This window comes from Xiphophorus maculatus, chromosome 23 (genome assembly GCF_002775205.1).
Source record: "Xiphophorus maculatus strain JP 163 A chromosome 23, X_maculatus-5.0-male, whole genome shotgun sequence".
Lineage (NCBI taxonomy): Eukaryota > Metazoa > Chordata > Actinopteri > Cyprinodontiformes > Poeciliidae > Xiphophorus > Xiphophorus maculatus.
Genome location: NC_036465.1, coordinates 15692306 through 15712536, shown reverse-complemented (window position 1 = coordinate 15712536; position 20231 = coordinate 15692306). Strand labels below are relative to the sequence as shown.

Sequence of the window (20231 nt, the reverse complement as noted above, 5' to 3'; positions counted from 1 at the left end):
AGGAAGAATCAGAACAGACAGGGGAAAGCAACAGGTTGGTCTAACATTAGGTGGAAGTTAAGGAACAGCTACTTTGTCCCAAGCAATAATTTTTAAACATTATTTTTAAAAACTGTATTAAGAAATTAGAATTAATCAGAAATTTTAATATAATGCTTTTTTGACCATATGATTTAGTGGAGGACGCCACAGAGAAGGGCTGAAGCTCAGTGATAGGCTCTGTAGAGGAGACAAGTGATAATCTCAGGTAGGAATATTTAAATTAAGGAGGCAACAAAAACCTGTATACCATGATGGTTTGAATTTAATTACTGTATTTTATAAGTGGGGGATGCCGATGACGTGTTCGCATACACCTCAGGAAGTATGTGGTTACGCTCCTGTATGTGTTTGTTTAAAAACATCGGGTGGCCATCTTTCATACTGTAGTTATTGCTTTACTAGTAAAAACCTATGCTGTCGCTTTTCCTGGAGGCCACGCCCCCTCTGCTTCTGATTGGCTGTTCGTCCAACCTGGGAAACGACAGGCCAGTTCCTGGATTCCGATGTCGGCCTAGAAAACGGCTAAGTAGTTTGCTGGTGGCTAACTCAAGGAGGACTAAAACGACCCACACACACCACAGGGAAGACAACTCTACACGTCGGCATTAGGGTAGGTGTTTAGTTGTTGTCTTTGGTGACTGTTCGGGTAAAAGTCTCCACATTTGCCCCTCGAATCTTCAACGAAAGCTTCTCGCCGAGAAGCTAGTCAGAGAACTGACGCTAGCTCACTTCAGTAGCTGTGGTAAAAGACTGAGCAGTGTCGCAAAAAAACTTTCGAGGTTGGGTAAAAAGAGCCTGTGAGTGATTGCGATGTTTATATTGCTGTTGTTATTACTCACTTGAAATGAAACTCGAAATAATGACTGTTTAAAGGAGTAATATTTGTGTTTTTTTGTGGGGTTTTTTTTTACGAGAACCTCCGCTGGGAGCAGATTATGGGGTAACGTTAGTTGACTTCACTGAATCCTTATGCTCGGCTGGCCTTCCTCCTTTTTCACATCTTGTTCTGTCTCATTGTTTCATACATTTTAAACATCTCCTGTGCGGTTTCAAACAAAACACCAGAAACTGGTTTCAGTTTGGGGGGCGGGGGGGGGGGTAAGAAAAAGAATACTGGACTCAATCGGCCACTTAATGGAGCAGGCTGTAGTAGTGACATGACCGACAAAGCTCGACACGGAGATTTTAGGATTAACATCCATTATAGTCTGGGTGGGGGGGGATTTGTTGTGGGTCAGATGAGATGATTAACAACAAGAGACGGTGTCTCGGCTCCAGCTCCTTATTACCACCAAGTACAGATGATTGTTGGACAGAGGGGTGTGTCTATCAGACTATCGGATTACACCATTAGCAGCGGATCTGTTTGCGGTTGGCTCACACAACACGGACAAGTTTTTCTTCTGGATATGAAATAAATGAGCAATGATATGCGTGTGTGTCATAGGGGTGTTTTGCCTTTCCAGTATCGGGAGGTGTTTTCCTTTTGCCGCCTGAGGGCATTGACGTTAACAGCTGGCCGACAGCCGGCAGTTTTAACAACTTTCTGAGGAATGGTGAAAAGTACTGGAGTAGTAATTTGTGTCAGTCACACTATTGTGAAATCAGTGAAACCAATCTTTCCCTACAACTAAATCAACTTTGCTAGACTGCATGGCACTGTGTAAAAGTGTAAAACATGTTTTCCCTTAATGTTTTTTTTTTAAATTTTATTTTGAGGGACGTTTTTTGTGACCGGACCAAAACAAAGTTGCATTAATATGAATTGGGAAGAAACTGTTGTTTCTTTTCCATGCACTGTGTCGTATCCCTGCCAGAAAGTTGTAGTTTTGATCTCACCTGGCCAGAGATGAGTTTCGTGGATATCTTGTGGATTTTTTTCAGCAAGTGTTTTCATCTTGTCGCTGGTCAATGAAGGCCAACTTTGTGGGGAGACAAAGTTGGGGAGACTTTGTGGGGAGTTGTTCTTACAGTTTCCCTTCTTGCTGTGTTCCTTCACAGAACAGCTCAATTTTTACTGATTTTAAATAACTCATAAGTGGACTTAGATTTACTGATAAGATAATTTCTAAATGTATTTGGTTGTATTTTAATTGGGGATAAGGAGTAGATGGGGATGAATAAGAATTCATGACACCCTTTTCATATTTTTATGAGTAAAAGTATTGAAACTACGTATTCAGTTTACACAACACAAATATGCACTACTTTGGGGTTTTCTGTCACATGAACTCATGAAAGTCTGTGGCTGTAATGTGAGAAAAAGTGGATAAGTTTGAGGGATCTGAATACTTTGCGAACCACGGTCCATTCCTACCATACTGTAGAGTTTAATACATCAATTATTTGTATTTTATAGTCATATTGGATAGTTTATCAGTAGTACCTCTAATATTTAATGGTACAGGTCCTCGGTGATAAAACAAGGTAAAGAAAATATTTCTGCTGTTTTTCAAACATTCTGGGAATAATGTCTTATCATTTCCATTCTTAATATGTAGTAATATTGGGAAAAGTCTGAAAACTGAAAAAACAACTCCAAAACATAAATTCAGGAATGCAAGTCAAGCAGTTTTTGTGCAGTCCTACCAGCAAACAGCATCAGCTAATTTACTATTTGTTAAAACTCAGATTATTTGGATAATTTGTGTTTTGCTTTTTATACTTACACGTTGATAGTTTTCTAATGTTTTGCATTCATGTTGTTTCAGGTACCTCCAGCAGTTAATCCACAGCACCAGGGCATGAAGAAGGACCTGGAACCAATGAAAAGAAGAGGGCTGGCATGTGTCCATCTACATGATGCCCAAGCTGTGTGTGACTTTCCTTAAGGGATGCAGAATGAGAGAGGAGAGCGTTCTGCAGAGAAGCTGGAGGTGGGAAAGGTTCCTGCTACACCCATCCCAAAGCAAGCACAGTGGCACCTTGCTGAGCTCCATTGGGCTTCTTTATGGAATGAGTTGATTCTGTCATTGTATCAGCAGACCAAGTGAAAACTGAAACAGACTCTTCTTGGATGATATTTTTTTACCTTTTTAAAAGCCTTTAAACACAAGGACATTAACTGGTTAACACTTTTTTGACAACTTAAAAAAACCCATCTGGACTTTTGTTTTGAAGCTTCCCACACCTGGCTTAAAATTGGATTTGTTTCAGCTGGTTCTTCCTCCTGACTGAGTTTGAAATGCCAGAAGTGTCCCTCCTGCCACCATCCTCAGTTTCTTCCACCCACCCAGTGCCTAAATAAGCTCTCTTGGGAAGAAGTCATCAGCAGCTGCTGTGTTCAATCCTCTCTACTTGTTCTCCTCCACGTGCTTCTGCTCTCTGTCTGATGGACTACCTCTTTCATTTTGTTTTCTTTTTATACTGTTATCCTCTGATAATCAAAACTCAAGCACAGCGACACAAATTTAACTAAACACTGCACCGGTTTCGGTTTTGTGCTTGAGTTTTTGCCCTATTTTCATATATGCACAGCAGTGTTTATATTGTTGCGTTATTGCACCAAATACAGATACATTAAGCCATACTCAGTAATATTTATGAATTGCATACATATATTTTTGTATTATTTTGCTCTTGTATAGAAATTAAATGTATGCATTCAAATTAATTATCTACAAGAAGCTGTGCACAACCAAGTTTTGTGTGTTGCTGTTTTGAAAACGGTTTTATATCTCAGTCAGGAGACATTGGAAGTGTGCACACAGAGAATCCCTCATGTTTCCACTCAATTTCTGCTTTGCATAGATTTGTAGCCATGGCCCCGCCTCTTAAACACCTACATCATCATTTTGACCTGTAACCTCCCCTTTACAGTAGGTAGACAGTCGATATCTACCTCGCTCTGTTCTTCCTCCCCTTTCTCCGTCACTGATGCCCAGTTTCAGTGGTGGGGTGGTTGGGGGAGGGGTAGGGGGCCCAGCTTCTGCTCCTCCCCGTCCGTTTCGCCCCAGCCGATATGTGCCGGTGTCTGCAGCCATAACTTTCCTGGTTGGGTCCACGACTCTCTTCTTTTGTTTCACGTGAGTATTTGTTTTATTACTTATAAAAACTGTTGTAATTTTAAAAAAGATTAATCAGGTTTATGTCAATTAGGCCTGTCACAAAAACCAATTTTGCTGGACGATAAGTTGTTCCAGAAGTTATTGAGATAAACGATAATACTGTTGTTTTGAGTAACATAATGATAATGGCAAATTAATAATGCAAGAGCACATTCTAAAAAATCAGTAAACTTTAAATTCTAATGAACATTTAACACTGGAACTGGAAGACATTTTAAATATCCAAAATAAATTAACAAAACGAAAAATAAAATGAATTTTGAAGTCTTTGTAAATTGTCCTTCAAAAAAAGGGCTAGTTGAGCCCAAAGCACCAAACTGAAGACTTTTGTCATCCAGTTTTTGGTAGAAAAAGAAAAGAGAAACTATAAATCATGCCAGTGGCAATTGAGCTTGTTTTAATTTATCATGTGATTAATTGATTTATTGATTATTGTGACAGGCCTGATGTTAATGCATTGAAATATCGAAGTACAATTTCTTGGATAACTACAAGTGCATCTCAGTATATTAAAATATAATTTTGAAGTGAATTTATTTAGTAAGTCAAATCATAAAGTAATACTCCTGCTGTATAGATTAATTACATCATAGGGTGCTATTTTTCAAGCATTTATTTCTTTCGATTTACATGAGCATGGCTAAAAGTTCATGGAAACCAATATAAATTGGTCTTTGCACTCCATTATTGGTCAGGCCTCCTTTTGGATGGACCGGTTCCTCTGCTGATGTGTTTTAAATACAACTTTCAGCTCATTTGCCATGTTGAGTTTAACGTCTGTCTTTTTCCTCTTGACGATGCCTCATAGCTTTGATAGCTGCTCAGTCATGAAACCAAGTATTAGTGGTGTTGGTAATTATCAAGTCCTTCATAAAGCTTTACAGCTGAGGGAAGCATGAACTGCTCTGACACATCCAGTGAGATGCTGTGCTGGTTTTTGACTTAATAAAACATGGTAGACCAACACCATTGTGGGACACCTCAAATTATCTCTGACTGTGGACACTTCCCACTGAACCTCAAACATTGTTGATTCATGCCTCTCAACTTTTCCTCCAGACTCTGGGACGTTGAAATGCAACATTTATTTTGATCTGTAAAGAGGAGTTTGGACCACTGAATAGCAATTGAGGCTTTTTTTCTTTAACCCACATAAAACTCTTCTGTCAGTTTTTTCTCATTTAGGAGTTTCAAACACAAGGAGTGAATAATTGTATGCTGTGTCCTGCATTTATCTGTATTTTGGCTCTTGAATCACTTGCTGCAGCCACAATCCACACCTTTTTAATCTCCCTTGAACTCTTCAGTCTGCCTTACTTCACAATCCTTTCAATACTCTATTTATCCCTACTGTTTTCCCTACCACATGTTTTTCTTTCACTCAACTTTCCCTTTATATGATTGGTTACCTCTCTATGTTAACGGCCTTCTGTAGCAATGACTTTATGTGGCAGAACATCTGTTTAGTCGAGTCTTCCCCATGATTGTGTAAGCTACAATTGATCATAGCATAATATTCTGAATTCAAAATCATCATTTTTGTTTTTTAATTTAGTTTTTCTGGGATAAATTAAAATAAATGATTGAAATATAACACTGTTTAATGAATCCCTGTATGACTTTCAGTTTCTGTATTGAATTACTCAAATATATTTTCAAAGATACTCCTTCGTTAAGATGCCCCTGTATCTGAAACTCATCATGTAGGATTAAAAGTTGCTGTTTTTGTGGTTTGTAACTTTCATTTATTCAGAGAGAGAATTGACAGACCACTATAGCCATCTGTTCATTGACACTCCCACAGTTTCACACTGTCACACCTCTGAGCTCTGCATGCAGTATAAATTTAGTCTCTCTGCAGTCTCAGTGGAGGTGTTTGGGAGTTAAATTGCCTTTCTCAAAGATTCCTCATCAGGTGCTGATGGGGTGTGAAAAGAGCATTTTCTGTCTTTATGACAATCTAGAAATCTGAATGTATTTGAGCAACATGTTCCTTTTTTTCCCTGAATGTTTTCTCCAGGTCCCCATGTTTATCGGAGGAAATCTCCGGTATAATTCCCATCTACATTGCTGTAATCTTCCTTTTCACACTTGCCAACTTTTGCATGGCTACATTCATGGATCCTGGAGTCTTCCCCAGAGGTAAGGATGTGGCAGCAAGTGTGTGCACACATGCAAATGCTGCAATACTTTCAGAGCATGATGCACAACATAAGTCATTACAAATGTTGCTGTGACTCACTGGAGCAGCATGATATGGAGCCGGAGTCGGCAGTTCTGGTCTTCAGCGGCCTCTGTCCTTTCAGCTTCAGACGTTTTGCTGCTGAGCACGCCTTCATTTAAACAAATGTTGTGCTTACAGTTTGTTTTGCATGTTTTGTATTTGCAGCCGAGGAAGACGAGGACAAAGAGGACGATTTCCGTGCTCCTCTCTATAAGACGGTTGAGATCCGAAGCATCCAGGTGCGAATGAAGTGGTGCTCAACCTGCCGCTTTTACCGCCCGCCGCGCTGCTCACACTGCTCTGTCTGTGACAACTGTGTGGAGGTATGCACACCAACACGTGCATGTTCACGTAAAGACATTCACCCAACTTATGGAAAATGTTTGGCTCTTTAAATAAGATTGCACTTTTGGTTTCACTTTTAAATTTGGCATTTGTTGTTTATCTCTTTCTCTTTAGTCAAGCTGCCACACACACTAGTTTCTTAAAGAAGTACAGAACGCAAAGTTGTGCATTATTGTGGAAGAAGAAAAAACTACAAACGATTCGGACCTGCATAAATATTCGGTCCCTTTTGAGTGAATGCTTTGTAGATATTTGCTGTGACCAAAGCTGACTACCCTTGTCTGCATTTTGCATTGGGTTACATTTGAAGGCAAATGGGATTTATTTAGGTGTATCAGAATCAGAGGGACCTAATATAAAAATATACCACACTTTTTAGATTTTTGTGGTTGTAAAAAAAACATAAAATTCCAAGAAAATTTGTCCATTGTCTAAAACCGGTTATTGTTGTCTGGTTGGCGGAAGTGCTGCCTGTCTCCAGCAGTCATTGGGTGAAAGGTGAAATTGGTTCACCCTGGACAGGTCGCTAGTCAATAATCAAGCAATACAGAGTCACATTAAAAACAACCATTCACACTCCACTCCCAATAAAACACAAAACATAAAGGGGTGCAGGTACTTTCGCAAGGCGTTGCATACATGTCACTCAAAGTAATTTGTGTATTAATTTTGATATTAAATCCCCATTTCACTGCTGGTTTTTATAAACTCCAGATATCTGTCATGTTCTTGATGGTCAATGTGAGAAGTGGAGGCTGAGCGTGTCTATAACTTCATTACTGCCCTTGTTTTGTATACTCTTTCCTTTTAAGCTGTATATTTACTTTGAATTTTTTTTTTTTTTCCTCTCCCAGGATTTTGACCACCATTGTCCCTGGGTGAACAACTGTATTGGCCGAAGGAATTATCGCTATTTCTTCCTGTTTTTACTGTCTTTAACCACCCACATCATGGACGTGTTTGGCTTCGGCTTGGTTTACATCCTGCGGCACTCCCAGGAGCTCGACACGCCGCATGCTGCTGTTACGTATCCTTTAAATGGATGGGGACTTTGAAGCCATAAAAGTGCAGAATGAGGCTATTTTATTTACTTTTAATGTATTTTCTTCTTCTTTTTGGTTAATTTCTCTGCATTTCTAAAAATCTCCTTAACCCTTTTTACCAGTATGGCAGTGATGTGTGTTGCTGGTCTGTTTTTTGTCCCAGTTGCTGGCCTGACTGGGTTCCACGTAGTGTTGGTGGCTCGTGGTAGGACCACTAATGAACAGGTACAAGGAAGTGCTTAGTGTGCATCTTTTCCTCTCCCTGACATGTATTTACTTTTTTCCTTCAAACATTTGAAATCCACCTGAGCAGGTACATGCGTTTCTTTCCCACTGCAGGTGACGGGGAAGTTCAGAGGAGGTGTTAACCCTTTCACCAAGGGTTGCTGGAGGAATATTTCACATGTTCTCTGCAGCCCGCTGGCACCAAGGTCAGCACTTTTCCTCGTATTTTCCTCGTTCACTTCCTGGCTTCAAGTCTGTTTTTCACTCTTCCATTCTCTGCATCCATTTTCAATCCTTTTTTTTGTTTTTAACTCTGTTTAGTTTCTGAAATATGAGTGTGGAAATTGCCTTTGAACACCTTTTGCAGCATAATTTCTAATAAATGATGCTTAAATATCTGTGTGTGTGTTATAGGTACATGGGCCGGTGGTGGAACCGTCAGACAGTGGAAGTACAACCACCGTTTCTTAGACCGTCTCTTACTGAGGCTCAGTTAGAAGCTAAGGTTCTGGACAACGGGATCCAGAATGACCGACACAGCAGCAGGGTGAGTCATGCTCTCGTTGGCTTTCCTAAACACACAGCTAATATTTTTTAAGATGTGTTTTTATGAGACAGAAAATCACACTGTAAGCAGGCAGGCCTGCTGCTCTTACATTTTGTGTTTGAAAAACACTTTATGTTTTTTTTCCTTCCCATTTTAGTGAAAGCAAATATTATCAGTCAGACCTGACTTGACAGACCTTTTAGACATTTCAAAGAGAAATCTTGTATTAGACACTAGACCAGGAGTTTATACTTTCTGAAGTTTTTAAGGATGTGGCAGCCTCATCACTGTGTTTTTTATTTACTTCTCTTATCAGATTATGCGCCTCTAACAACTAACTGTGTTTCCTCCAGTCTAAGAGCAGTCTGGATCAGATGGAGAGCCAGTCAGCTGACATAGAGCCTCCACCTCCTCCGAAGCCGGATTTTCGTTACCCTGGTCTACCCCGTGCCGACACAGAAGGTTAGAGGCAAATTCCCTTTAGACATTTGGGGGAATTTCTTTTCTTTTTTTCTGCTTAGCATGGAGGAATGTAGAGGAATACCACCTGAAACCTCACCTGCACAGCTAATTAATGTTCAGTGCACTGAAATTGTTTGCCGTGATTGTGGCCCTGAAAGTACATACGAGAGAATATCTACAGAGATATAAATCACCTGATGTGTGTAAAAGGAAAAGTTAACAATAAAATGTTGCAAAGATTCTTTAGGATAAATGTGTTTTCTAATCTTTCCTGCAACTCCTTTAAGTGTCACTTTTGCTTCCTTGTGTTGCAGCGAGCAGCTTGTTGTCAGAGGCTCCACCTACGCCGTCGATGTACAAGTACCGACCAGCCTATAGCAGCCCAGGGAAGAATCACACTGGTGTCACACATCCAAACAAGGTACATTTAAATGCTCAAAGCAGTGATGTAGTTTATTCACAGCATGCCATGTAAGTACTGCAACTACTATATATGCTGGGAAGGAAACTAGGGGGGAAGTTCTTGATATGGTCTTTTAAATAGAAACAAACATGTTAAAATTTGTCAAAAAGCTAATTTTCCAGTTTTCAGCTGGTTGCATGAGAAGGAAACCAGTAGAGCAGAAAATGCGCTATCCTGTTTAAGTGTCAAGAGGTGTGGAGGCAGTTGTGTCCGCCTTCTGCTTTCATTTGTAAAATAAATGCCCTTCTTTTTGTTTTTACTTGAAATTGATCAGTGGCCATCGGTTGAGCAGTAAGTCTCGGTGTGTGTGTGTGTGTGTGTCCCCCTGGTTGTCTGTGTGTTTGACTGGATCTACCCTCTCCCTTCAGACTGCATTGACTGGAATGTGCAGTTCATCTTTCATATGTATTTGCATTTCCATTTATGTGTTTGCACACGGAGTCTCAAACCAGTCAATGTTTCTACTTCAGTAGTGTGATGATGGAGTAGAGCACCAGTTAAGCATCCAATGCTCCCCACCACTCTTTTGTCTTTTTACAATCTGTGCAAAGCCTCTTTACAGGTACATCTCAATAAATTATGATATCATTAAAAGTTTAACTTGCAATTGTAATAAAAAAACATTTTTAAAGTGCAGCTCATATTTTTGTTATACACAGAGTGATAATTTTTGTTCATTTTGATGATCATGGCTTTCAGCTAATTATGTAGCTGAAAGGCAATTCAGTTTATTATATGTAATTATGCTTTGTCAGAGCTCATTTTGAATAAACTACAGTTATTTGTAAATGGCCTCAAAACTACTTTATTGCAATAATTTTTGGGATGATTTATAACCCAGCAAAATTTGTTGTTGTGATACAGGCCTACACGTGTTAGTCCAGGAATTGCAACAGTTGTTGTTCAATTCCCTGAAAACGGCGGCTGTGGGTATGGCTTCTTAAGAAGCGACTCTAGTTACCGTCTATGCCTTAAATTTTTAAATTACCTTTGATTTATAATCTTCCCCAGACTGCTGTTATCACAATTTTTAAACTACTCTTGGTTCTTCCACTCAACCTTCTATCAATGTCTTGGATATAGCAATTTTTTCAACCACACTCTTTTGCGGTTTACACCTATTGTGCAGAGTCTGCTGGACAGCTGTCAAGTCAACAATCTCCCTTATGACTGTATGAACCATAATCTAACATTTCTATAGAGAAATGATTGCTTCCTGGAGGCGAGGACTCTGAAGTTTATCCAGTGGCTAACGTTTGTCCAAGACGTATTTAATGTGGCAGTTTGATGCTTGCAGAGATTGCCTGCACTGTAAACAACCATCCTCCACAGCGAAGAGAGAAGTGCTGATCCGAACCAGGTGGCTGTTGATGTTAATTCAATATTTGGAAGTGTGGGTGACGTGGACTGAACGGCGTCTTTCACTTCCTCTGCTGCCATTGCTAAAACGAGTTTTAAAGCAGCGCATAAAATCAACATCATTCACAAAATCTCCTTCACTGATTGGTCCGGTCAAAAATTCTACTGAAGGGAATCCCCTTTAATGGGAGAAATCCAGACGGAGCAGTGAAGTGAGATTTGAATTTTGTAGGAATGCAATGACCAAGCTAGCTGTGAGCCACCAAATTCAAAATGATCAGAAATGATGTACATAATTACCCTGGAATACATCACTCTCTGTGAAATGACTATATTGTATTCTTGTTTTTTGGTTAAATTACGGAAATTACCTGCTCTTTAAATTTATTGAGATGTACCTGTACTTTCTTTATTCTTTCTGAGCTTAGATGGAAATTTTCATCATTCTGCCCCCTGTCATTTCTTCCTCGCTTCTCTCCCTCTCTGCCTGTGGTCTTTTTCTCCTCCTCTCCTCTCCTCAGATGACCCGCGGGGAGAGTCTTGACTCCCCTTCGCCCTCCATCCTTCAGTCCAGTCGCCAGCCTAGCTACCGCTCGGAGCCCAGCAGCCTGGATGGGGCCACAGTGGTGGGAAGAGGTGTAGGGGTGCGCAGAGGGGGAGGGGACAGGGGTGAGGGCCCTGGGGGCCCTGGCGGGATGGCTGGTGTGGTGTCAGGGGGCGTGTCGGGTTACTCCCTGGCTGGGCGCTCCTACACCTCCTACCCATCTTCGCTGGTTCTGTCCACGGGCGGCTCGCACTCGTCCAGCCTGCGCTCGGCTCAGACTGTTCATAACCCGCTGGCCACACTCCAATCGGAGGGCACCACAGACACCAGCTACAAAAGCCTAGCCAATCAGACGCCTCGGAATGGCAGCTTGTCCTACGACAGCCTCCTGACGCCATCCGAGAGCCCGGAGTTTGAGTCCGCCGCCCATGAGCTGTCGCCCCAGAAGCCTCACGTTCCCTTCCTGTCGACGACGGGAGGCGGGCGACCCGGGGTGGCGCCGCCCGGCGGCCCTCTGCAGGGCTACACGTCGCCCTTCCTCTCAGCTCAGATCGCTCAGCAGAGGGAGGGGCAGCTGCTCCAGGGCTCTACCACTTTCTCCTCCCCCCATAGGGCCTACCTGCGTGCTGTCAGCCCACCCCCGTCCTCCTCCCCCGGGGCTCCTGAAGCCCGCCACCTGCTCCATCACAACCAGGACCTGACTTCCCGCATCCCCCGCAACCCTTCCTCCTCGTCCTCTTCCCCCGGGGCTCGCTCACTAGACCCCCCTGTGTCCCCACCGCCCCGTGGCCTCTCCCTCACCAAGTCCCCGGTTCACATAGGGGAGATGGGGTCTCAGCACAAGCCCCGTCCTGTGGGGGCGGGCGCTGTGCTGGGGGGGGGAGGATTTGGAGGAGGGCAACAGGCTCCACAGTGAGTAGTGATCCGTCACCAGAGTCGTCAGCCTGCCACTCTTCTCCTTTCTCTACTGTTTTTCTTTCCCGGTTTGTGTCAGCCTGTCTCTTCCTTCCTGATCTGTGTGAGTCTTCCTTCTCCTCCTACCTAGTTTACATTCAGTGCGTAATTATTGTAACTGATTGGGTGTGTTTTCGGAAACGTGATTTTCTTTCAGTAGTTGGAATCTGTAGTTTGACATTTGAAGCATGCCAGTATCTTTTGTTGATCTCACAGCATGTGTTGTTCTACTGGTTTCTTTTCCTGTCCTGTGGTCCATTGGGACGTTCTGTTCTCACAAAATACGCCGTGCCTTGCAAAAGACGTCACACGCCTTGAACGTTCTCACACGTGATCATGTTACAACTTCAGTGTATTTTATCACGATTCTAATTGATAGACCATCACACAGCCGTGTACAACTGTGAAGTGTTAGAAAATCGACACATGGTTTTCAACATTTTTACAAATAAAAATCTGAAAAGTGTGGCATGCATCTGTTTTTACCCCATTTGAGTCAATATTTTGTAGAACCACCTTCCGCTGCAAATACGTTGGATTATTTCTATCCTTTTCGCCTGATAAAAACATCTCAAATCTGAGTTTCTCTGAGCATTCATTTTTAAGCCTGGCAACAAATCATCATTTTACTTTATTTTTGGATTATGACTGGGCCATTCTAACATACAAATATATTTTAATCCAAATTTTGTAGCTATGTTTACGGTGGTTGTCCTACTGGAAAGTGAACGTCGGTGTGTCTCAAGTCATTTATCTCTACCAGTTTATCTCTATCAGACTTCCCATCACCTCTAATCATCTTCCCTCTCCAAGCCTGACAAAAGCATTACTGCAGCATGAATCCCAGACTTACTGTGAGCCATCTTGGCTGCATCTCTGATTATTGCTCTTCCTGCCCGGCCTGATGGATTTGCATGTTTGAAACTAGGGATTAGGGCTGGGCGATAAATCTATTTCTATCAATTAATCAAATTTTCTGTTATTGAAGATTTAAACTTTGGACAATCTGGATTTTATTTTCACCAGTGCACTTCTTGGGTTTCCAGAGTGATGTTAATCCACTGAAGAACGGCCATCTTGTTTTGCAGCTTCTATTTATTTCACCTTTGAATTCAAGTCAACTCACATAAGGAATTATTAAAACAAAAACCAGTTTCTATATTTCCTGCCATTTTTTTTTCTTAAGGAAAAGGGTAAGAAAAAGAAATCAATTGAAATTAGAAACTGAAATTCATACAAAAACAAATCAGATTTCATTTTTAAGTCATATCTCCCAGCCCCAGTAGGAATATCATTTAATAACAACTTGACTTTAAACGTCTCCCTGACTTGGCTGCTGTTTGTTACTTAATGTTCTCTAACAAACTGAAGAGCTGATTTTATTAGTTTAAATTACACACAGGTGGACTGTATTTACGAATTAGATTATAGGGTTACAGGAAACAGACTAAAAGTACATGAATACATGTTGGTCTGTTACTTAAAATCTCATTAAAATACATTAAAGTTTGTGAATTTCAAGGGGTTTAAATACTTTTGCAAGGTATTTTTGATTATCACGTGTGTTATAATTGGTTTGGTGGAGCAACATTTTCTGTTTGAATGTTTTGTGAATTCATAAGCCAAACTTCTCACCTCTTTCTTTCTCCTCTCTTTTCAACCTTCGCCTCTGAATGAACATCCAATCAGATCCACCTCTCGCCCAGCCTTGGCCAATCACACCACATCCAAACCGGTGGGTGGGGTGAAGAAGGTAACCGGCGTTGGAGGGACCACGTACGAGATATCGGTTTGAGTGACGACAGTCCCGAGTGATCTGTGACGAGGATGGGGGATAAAAAAAAAGTCACATCTTGCACTTGCCTCTTAACCGTAGCTGGAGATTATTCATGACTGAACGCCTCTGAGGAACGGTTCTTCTGCTGTGGACTCCAGGAAATGGCTTGTCTGGTACTTGTTTTATCTTTGTAATGGCACGGGCCAATCTTCTCCGCCTTTCAGGTTTGAACAAAGAGAAACCGGGGACGCTGATTCATCTCTCGCTGGATCAGCTCTCTCCATTTTTGCCACTTTGTGAGCCATAGACTGATGTGACTGTGTCATTACGACTGGGTACAGATATGTCTATCAAACACGCATACCTATTCCATGATCTGTTATGTTGCTTTGCTACGTTAAGACAAAGTATTGACAAAAGTGTCCAATACATTTTAAGGAAAGCTGATGTTAAATTTTAAAAGGAATTGACCAAAAGAAACATCTGTACGGACCACACATAGATGGATGAGTCCAAGCTATAACAGTATCATTTAAGTTTTGTATTTTTTTTTTAAACATCATTTTATATAAATGTAAAAAAAAATCAGATTATTATAGAGTGAAAATGTCAGATATTGAAGATAATGGTGGCAGATGTACTGTATGTAATTAATCATGAAAGCTATTTCAGATCAGTTGCCTGTTTCCTTTTTTGTGACTTCTTTATATTTGATGGCTGCATCAGCCACCTGCAAGCTCTTGATGGAGTTTTTTTTTTTTTGACATCCAAAGATGGAGAGGATCCTTGCCGGACACCAGGTGTGGCAAATAATCAAAATTATTTTTTAAGAAAGCCACAAAGAAATTTTCATCCCCCCCAGTCGCAGCACAAGCATCGTTGTGGAATGTACGCTTGTAATGTTTATGCTAGAAGCATTATGCAAAATCTGTCTGTAGCTTTAAGATCGTCGTATGTCTTTATAGTGTTTTTGTTTTATTTCATTTTCCCTTTTCTGTAAATTGTCAATTAGTTTTGAATGCTAGCGACCATATATTTTTTTTAACGGATGTTTAGCCAAATAGTGGGCAGAAAGGGAAGGGCTTATTTATTTCACCAGACAGAATAATCTGCACTAATTAAATCAGTTTCAGCAGAATAGTCTGAACATCTTTATATTAAAATGTTTATGCAAGATGCCACTAAATGGAGCAAAGAGAGACTGACTTGCTTTTTTTGTTTGTTTTTTATTTGATTGAATATTCATAGTGATTAGGCATGGGCTGGTCTGAGGTTCTAACATTATAGCATAAGGTACAGGTTTCACAGTATTACTACTTCAAACAGATGTATACAATTTGATATTTGCTTTATTTTAAACGGAAAAACAATCATTTTAATTGTTTTGATCTTAATGCACACCTAACTCACAAATTATTCATGCCACTGGCAGATTTAAATTTAAAATTATTTTTATTTGACTTGAGACATTTGTTTCTGATATGAAATGAGACCGTCTAATCTAAAAAAAATATATATATATATATATTAATGAAAAATAAGCAGTGTTTATTCATCATAAAAATGGCATGTCAAAAATTACAAAAGTATTTCTTAAACCATACAATTTTTATTCAGCTTTTTGTATGTTTTCAGTAGTATTTTGGTGATTAATCTCCAGTAATGTGCCTAAGTCATTGAGGTTGGAATTTTCCAAAAAAATATTATTTACATTCAAAAGAAACATGCTGCTAAAATTAATACACTTTAAGGTTTGATTAAACTGCCTCTCAATTAAGTATTTGTCCTCTAGTAAATGAGCATTTTGTGTAGAATATAATAAGTTTTTAACCTTTCTTCCCTTCATGGAGTAACAGTCTAACAAGCTAATCTAAATTATTCAGGCTGTCTGCTCAGGTAGCTAGCCTGCAGTCAGCTGCTTCAAAGATGCTCTGCTCTGAGCTCTGTAGTTTTTGGTTTCCTTAAAAGCATGCAACACTTCATGTTTAAGAATGTACATGTCTCTAAACAGTGACATGCATTTTTCCTAGAATTTGGGAAATATTGTATAGCCATCTTTCAGCCAGCTGACCATCCTTCTAATGCACAGCAATAGATGATGACTTTATAAAAATGAAAGAATTTGACCAGTTTTAAGGCAGTAGCTGTTTAAGACATTGGTTTACCTTCATAAAGTCGACCAGCCCATGCCTAATGGTGACTCCAGTTTGAAAAGTGACTTTGATCTCATTGATTGGCTCATTAATTTTTTTTTACTTTTGCCACGTTCAAGAAAAAAAGAATTAGATGAAGGGAGATGTGTTTCTCGTTCTGGTTTGGGCATCACAGAGTTTTTAATTTATTAAATTGTTTCCTGTTCCAGGCCCATAATAGTGTTTGGAGTAGAATGTCGAAGCGGTGTGAATGTGCCACATGTTTAGGAGGGAAATGAACGCTTTAATCACATGAGTATGAACTGACCCAAACAACTGTGTTGTGAGTTTCCAACCCAACCAGGCTACATCTTTAGTGTGCATGTGATTTTTTTTATTTTTTATTTTTCTCCTGTTCTTGGCCATGCTGACTGCTTCACTTGCGTGCATTCTTGTGTGACTGTCAATTCCACCATGCTCACATGCGGGTGACAGAAACCAACGTCGTTAATGGCACAAATCTGCGTTACTTCTCACTGCGTCGGCCAAGGTTCGCAATATGGACGAAATGTGCGAGTAGCAAGTATACTTCTTCGTGAGAATAAATATTGATATTGTGGGTTGTGACGGATGGAGTGAGTTTCACAAATATCTGTAGTGAGTATATGAGATACATTTCCAAAATGGCCTTATAAAGAATTTTTAAGAAGATGTCTTCTCAGAATAAAAGGTCAATCTGTTTAAATAAAAATGTGATGGGTCTTGTTTTTTGAACATGTTTTTACTTTGGTAGAGTAAACAGGGTAACAAATACAGGTAGCAGACATTCACATGCAGCTGTGAAGTTGAACTCAGTCATCTAAAAATTAACAAAAAATTCCTAAAAATGTCTACTTAAATAACTTAAACTTCTGCTTGGTTTTGGTTCAAACATGTAGCAGTAAGACTTTGTTCATGTTCCAGTTTTTTTGGGCTTCGATTCTCCCTGGAGTTTGAGTCTGACAGGTGAACCAGCTTTCAGTACTCCATTCTATTCTTTTTTTTTAAAGTTTATCCAAAATGCAACATCAGAAAAAAAAAATTGAACCGATCCTGTTACTTGCTGGATTTCTTCATTGGTCTTTCTTGCTTTCTGTTGACTGTTCCACTTCGCTGGTTTCCTGCTGAAGCTCTCCGCTGCCATCTTCTGTCTGAAAACCGTTCTGCTTCTTGTTCAGCTTCTTGGACTTTTGGAAAAGCTCATTCAGGTTGAACTCTCGAATAATATTCTCCTGGCGAAGAAAAGAGGTATTCTCGTTAACTTTGTTTTGTATTAGCCAGTCAGAAAAAGGCAGTGTGCATTTACTGTCTTTTTTTTTTTTTTTTTTAAACACAAACCTCATTAAAGGTCCAAGACACAGCTCTCCCTTTGCTGTCCACCATTGGACGTCTCATAACTTCCCGTCCTCCTTGAAAAAGCAGCAGTGATGGCAGCTGCTTAGCCAGAGGAGATGTGCTCACCTTGTACCTATTTTTAAAAAGAATAAAGTGGAACAAATATTTGAATAAATAATATTGTAGCATCAAGGTGGCAATTAAAGGATAAAAGTAGAAAAATCACCTTTGTGAAACCTCTCCATAGCGACCAATGTCCACCTTTCCAAACCTGAGTCCAGCGCAGTTGTATCTGTAATAAAAACACCCAAAAAGAATAAAACTGAAACTAAAGCATGACATTCAATCATTTATATGTTAAAAAATGATCAACACATATCTAGGGATGAAAAATGCTTGTGCATGCCTACATAACAGGAGTTATTTTACAGATAAGGTGATGTTCAATCATCTGAAAAGTGAACAAACGGGCTGTAATAGTTTCCAAAAAAATTTAAAGGACACAGAGCACATTTTCTAAGAGACAACTATTATAGTAAAATATAGATTTTGGAGTACCCAGGTCTTTTGGTTTACATAAAATGAAGCATTTGTGTGAGTGAAAATGCCTCCATTGTAAAGTTACAGCTCAAGTTACAAACTCCTAGGGAGATCAAATTAAATTCTCACTTAAGAGAAAGGTTGGCAAAGATGGGAGCAAAGGACTGGCAGTCAGACGACCAGTTGGCGTAAAACTCAACAATCCAGGTGACGCGACCGTCCTTCTGCAGCTCCTCCTGTCGACAAAAATATGTAAAAAATGAAAAAAAACACCAAGCAACTATTGATTCACTCTTTACTCTTAAACCTACTTATCTATTATGGCGTTCTACATAGTTTAACAGTATTATGTTCTTACTACATTGCATATAAATACTTTATCACCTCATGAAGATGGGTGTGAAATTGCAGAACTTGATATTCTTCACCATTTGATTTTTTAAATTTGAATTAAAACAGCAATGAGGTGCCGGCGTACATGAAATAAGACTTATTACATAAAAAAATGCTAAAACTCACATCTATGGTTTTGTCACTGAAGTACTTTATGTACTCTGGGCCCATGTAGAGAGGAGGCCTGCACGTCATGACAAATGCTGGAGACAAAGAATGAAACATTAAACATTTTTATGTGAATACTTATACTAAATAAGTAATAATTAATTCAAAAGTAAAGTAACTCAGTTAATATGTAACTTCCACTACATGTGTATTTTGTTGCTTGTTTGGGTGTGTGATTCAGCTTTATTTTGCCAAATAAAGGGAAACGTTTGAAAGGTGGACTGAGTAAATCAGATGTTCTAAATAAAACTCAGGTGAAATACTTAAAGTGACAGAACTGGAAGGACAGGACATTTTGGCATTAGTTGTTGGGGATGACAAATGCAAGAAACCTGGAATTGGTCATATTTAAAATATATATGTTTAAAAGCAGATTGGTAAAATTAAATATATTAATACAACTAGTGCCACCCCTGTTAAACGTGTAAAAAGTCCTGAAATATGGCATCATAGATCCTCTACTGCACTCAGAAGTGGTCATGAAATGCTTCAACACATAGTAGCATATTTGTATGCTACTTTAAATGGGTTCAACATGTTTGGGGGGAAAAGATGATGCATTCAAATGTGCATATTTTGATACAGAAGAAATGTGTTTTGATAAATCTGCTGAATGAGTAATACAGGTTCTACAGAGGAACATCATTTTCCATGATTATTAATTATGATGCAGGTCTATTAATAGAGAAGGTGATAAATGACTAAACTCTAAAACGTGACTGACCTACACACAGTGCAAGGTAGAGAATACCAAGCCGAATGTCCAGCCTGAAGAAGAGGATCGCATTGGCCACTTTGCTGAACATGAACAAGTTGCCTATGTGCTGCTCCAGTGTTACTGCAAAAGAGAAGAATCATTGACTAAAGCATGCAGGAAAAGCCTTCAGAGTCCTGAGCAAGGTCATATGAGGGTGGGACTACTCTGCACCTGTAATGTTTACACAATACAGGCAGGGTTTCAGGGAATTACTTCCTGTATGTGGCCTGGTCTCGGGTCAGAGATTCCCAAAGAGCCACATGTTAGAATAGCATAAAAATGACATAAATACAAAACATTTAGGTGGATGAATGAAAAGATTTGTACTTACTGGCTCTTCTATTCTTCATCATCACAATCGCACTCAGAAACATGAGTATCTCCACTTCTCTCTGGTAAAATGAATAAAAATCAATTCCAAACAATCTTATTGACTGTTTTTTTTTCTATTATCCGACACATGCTAGGTTATCTCCACGGTATTTAACAGCAGCACCAACCCCCTCTCCCCAGCGTGCTCACCCAGTCGAAGTCGCAGGAGTTGCCGTCCTCCCGGTCGGTCGCCAGGTGTTCACACAGTCCTGGAGCCTTCCTGACCACTAAGAAAGCGACGGTCAAAAGGAACGACACGATGTAGTAAGGTTTCAGCAGCCATTTGTAAATCTGCGGTAGATGATACAAGAAGGCAAACACTCCTGTGATTAACCCCATAGTGTTAGAGGAGACAGCCCACCAGGACAGACCACAGGGGTGAAATGAAATGACAGCTGAACGGTCTGGGTTACACACTGCGCCTGCGCGTCAAACGGGACACA

General features: G+C 40.0%; 2 protein-coding genes across 3 annotated transcripts; one reads left to right on the top strand and one right to left on the bottom strand.

Moving 5' to 3' along the window:
* Positions 1–498: 498 nt before the first annotated feature.
* Positions 499–15238, top strand: zdhhc5 (zinc finger DHHC-type containing 5). Of its 2 annotated transcripts, none has more exons than XR_002752294.1 (12): positions 499–652; positions 2754–4067; positions 6130–6251; positions 6499–6656; positions 7533–7705; positions 7844–7946; positions 8061–8152; positions 8361–8493; positions 8847–8955; positions 9270–9376; positions 11299–12339; positions 13965–14054. XR_002752294.1 is itself a non-coding variant. In XM_014472817.2 (12 exons), the coding sequence occupies exons 2-12, from the start codon at positions 3919–3921 to the stop codon at positions 14068–14070; spliced, it is 2187 nt and encodes a 728-aa protein (XP_014328303.2). In that variant the 5' UTR covers positions 499–652; positions 2754–3918; the 3' UTR covers positions 14071–15238. The 2 variants fall into 2 exon arrangements, 1 of the variants encoding a protein (XP_014328303.2); XM_014472817.2 differs by having other exon boundaries at positions 11299–12233; positions 13965–15238.
* On the bottom strand, positions 14796–20222 carry tmx2 (thioredoxin related transmembrane protein 2). Its single transcript, XM_005809796.3, has 8 exons — positions 19939–20222; positions 19748–19808; positions 19384–19497; positions 18618–18694; positions 18228–18334; positions 17785–17850; positions 17562–17691; positions 14796–17455 (listed from the first exon to the last, which is right to left on the bottom strand). Exons 1-8 carry the CDS (start codon positions 20125–20127, stop codon positions 17297–17299), a joined length of 903 nt encoding a protein of 300 aa, XP_005809853.1. The 5' UTR covers positions 20128–20222; the 3' UTR covers positions 14796–17296.
* Between the last annotated feature and the right edge of the window lie 9 nt (positions 20223–20231).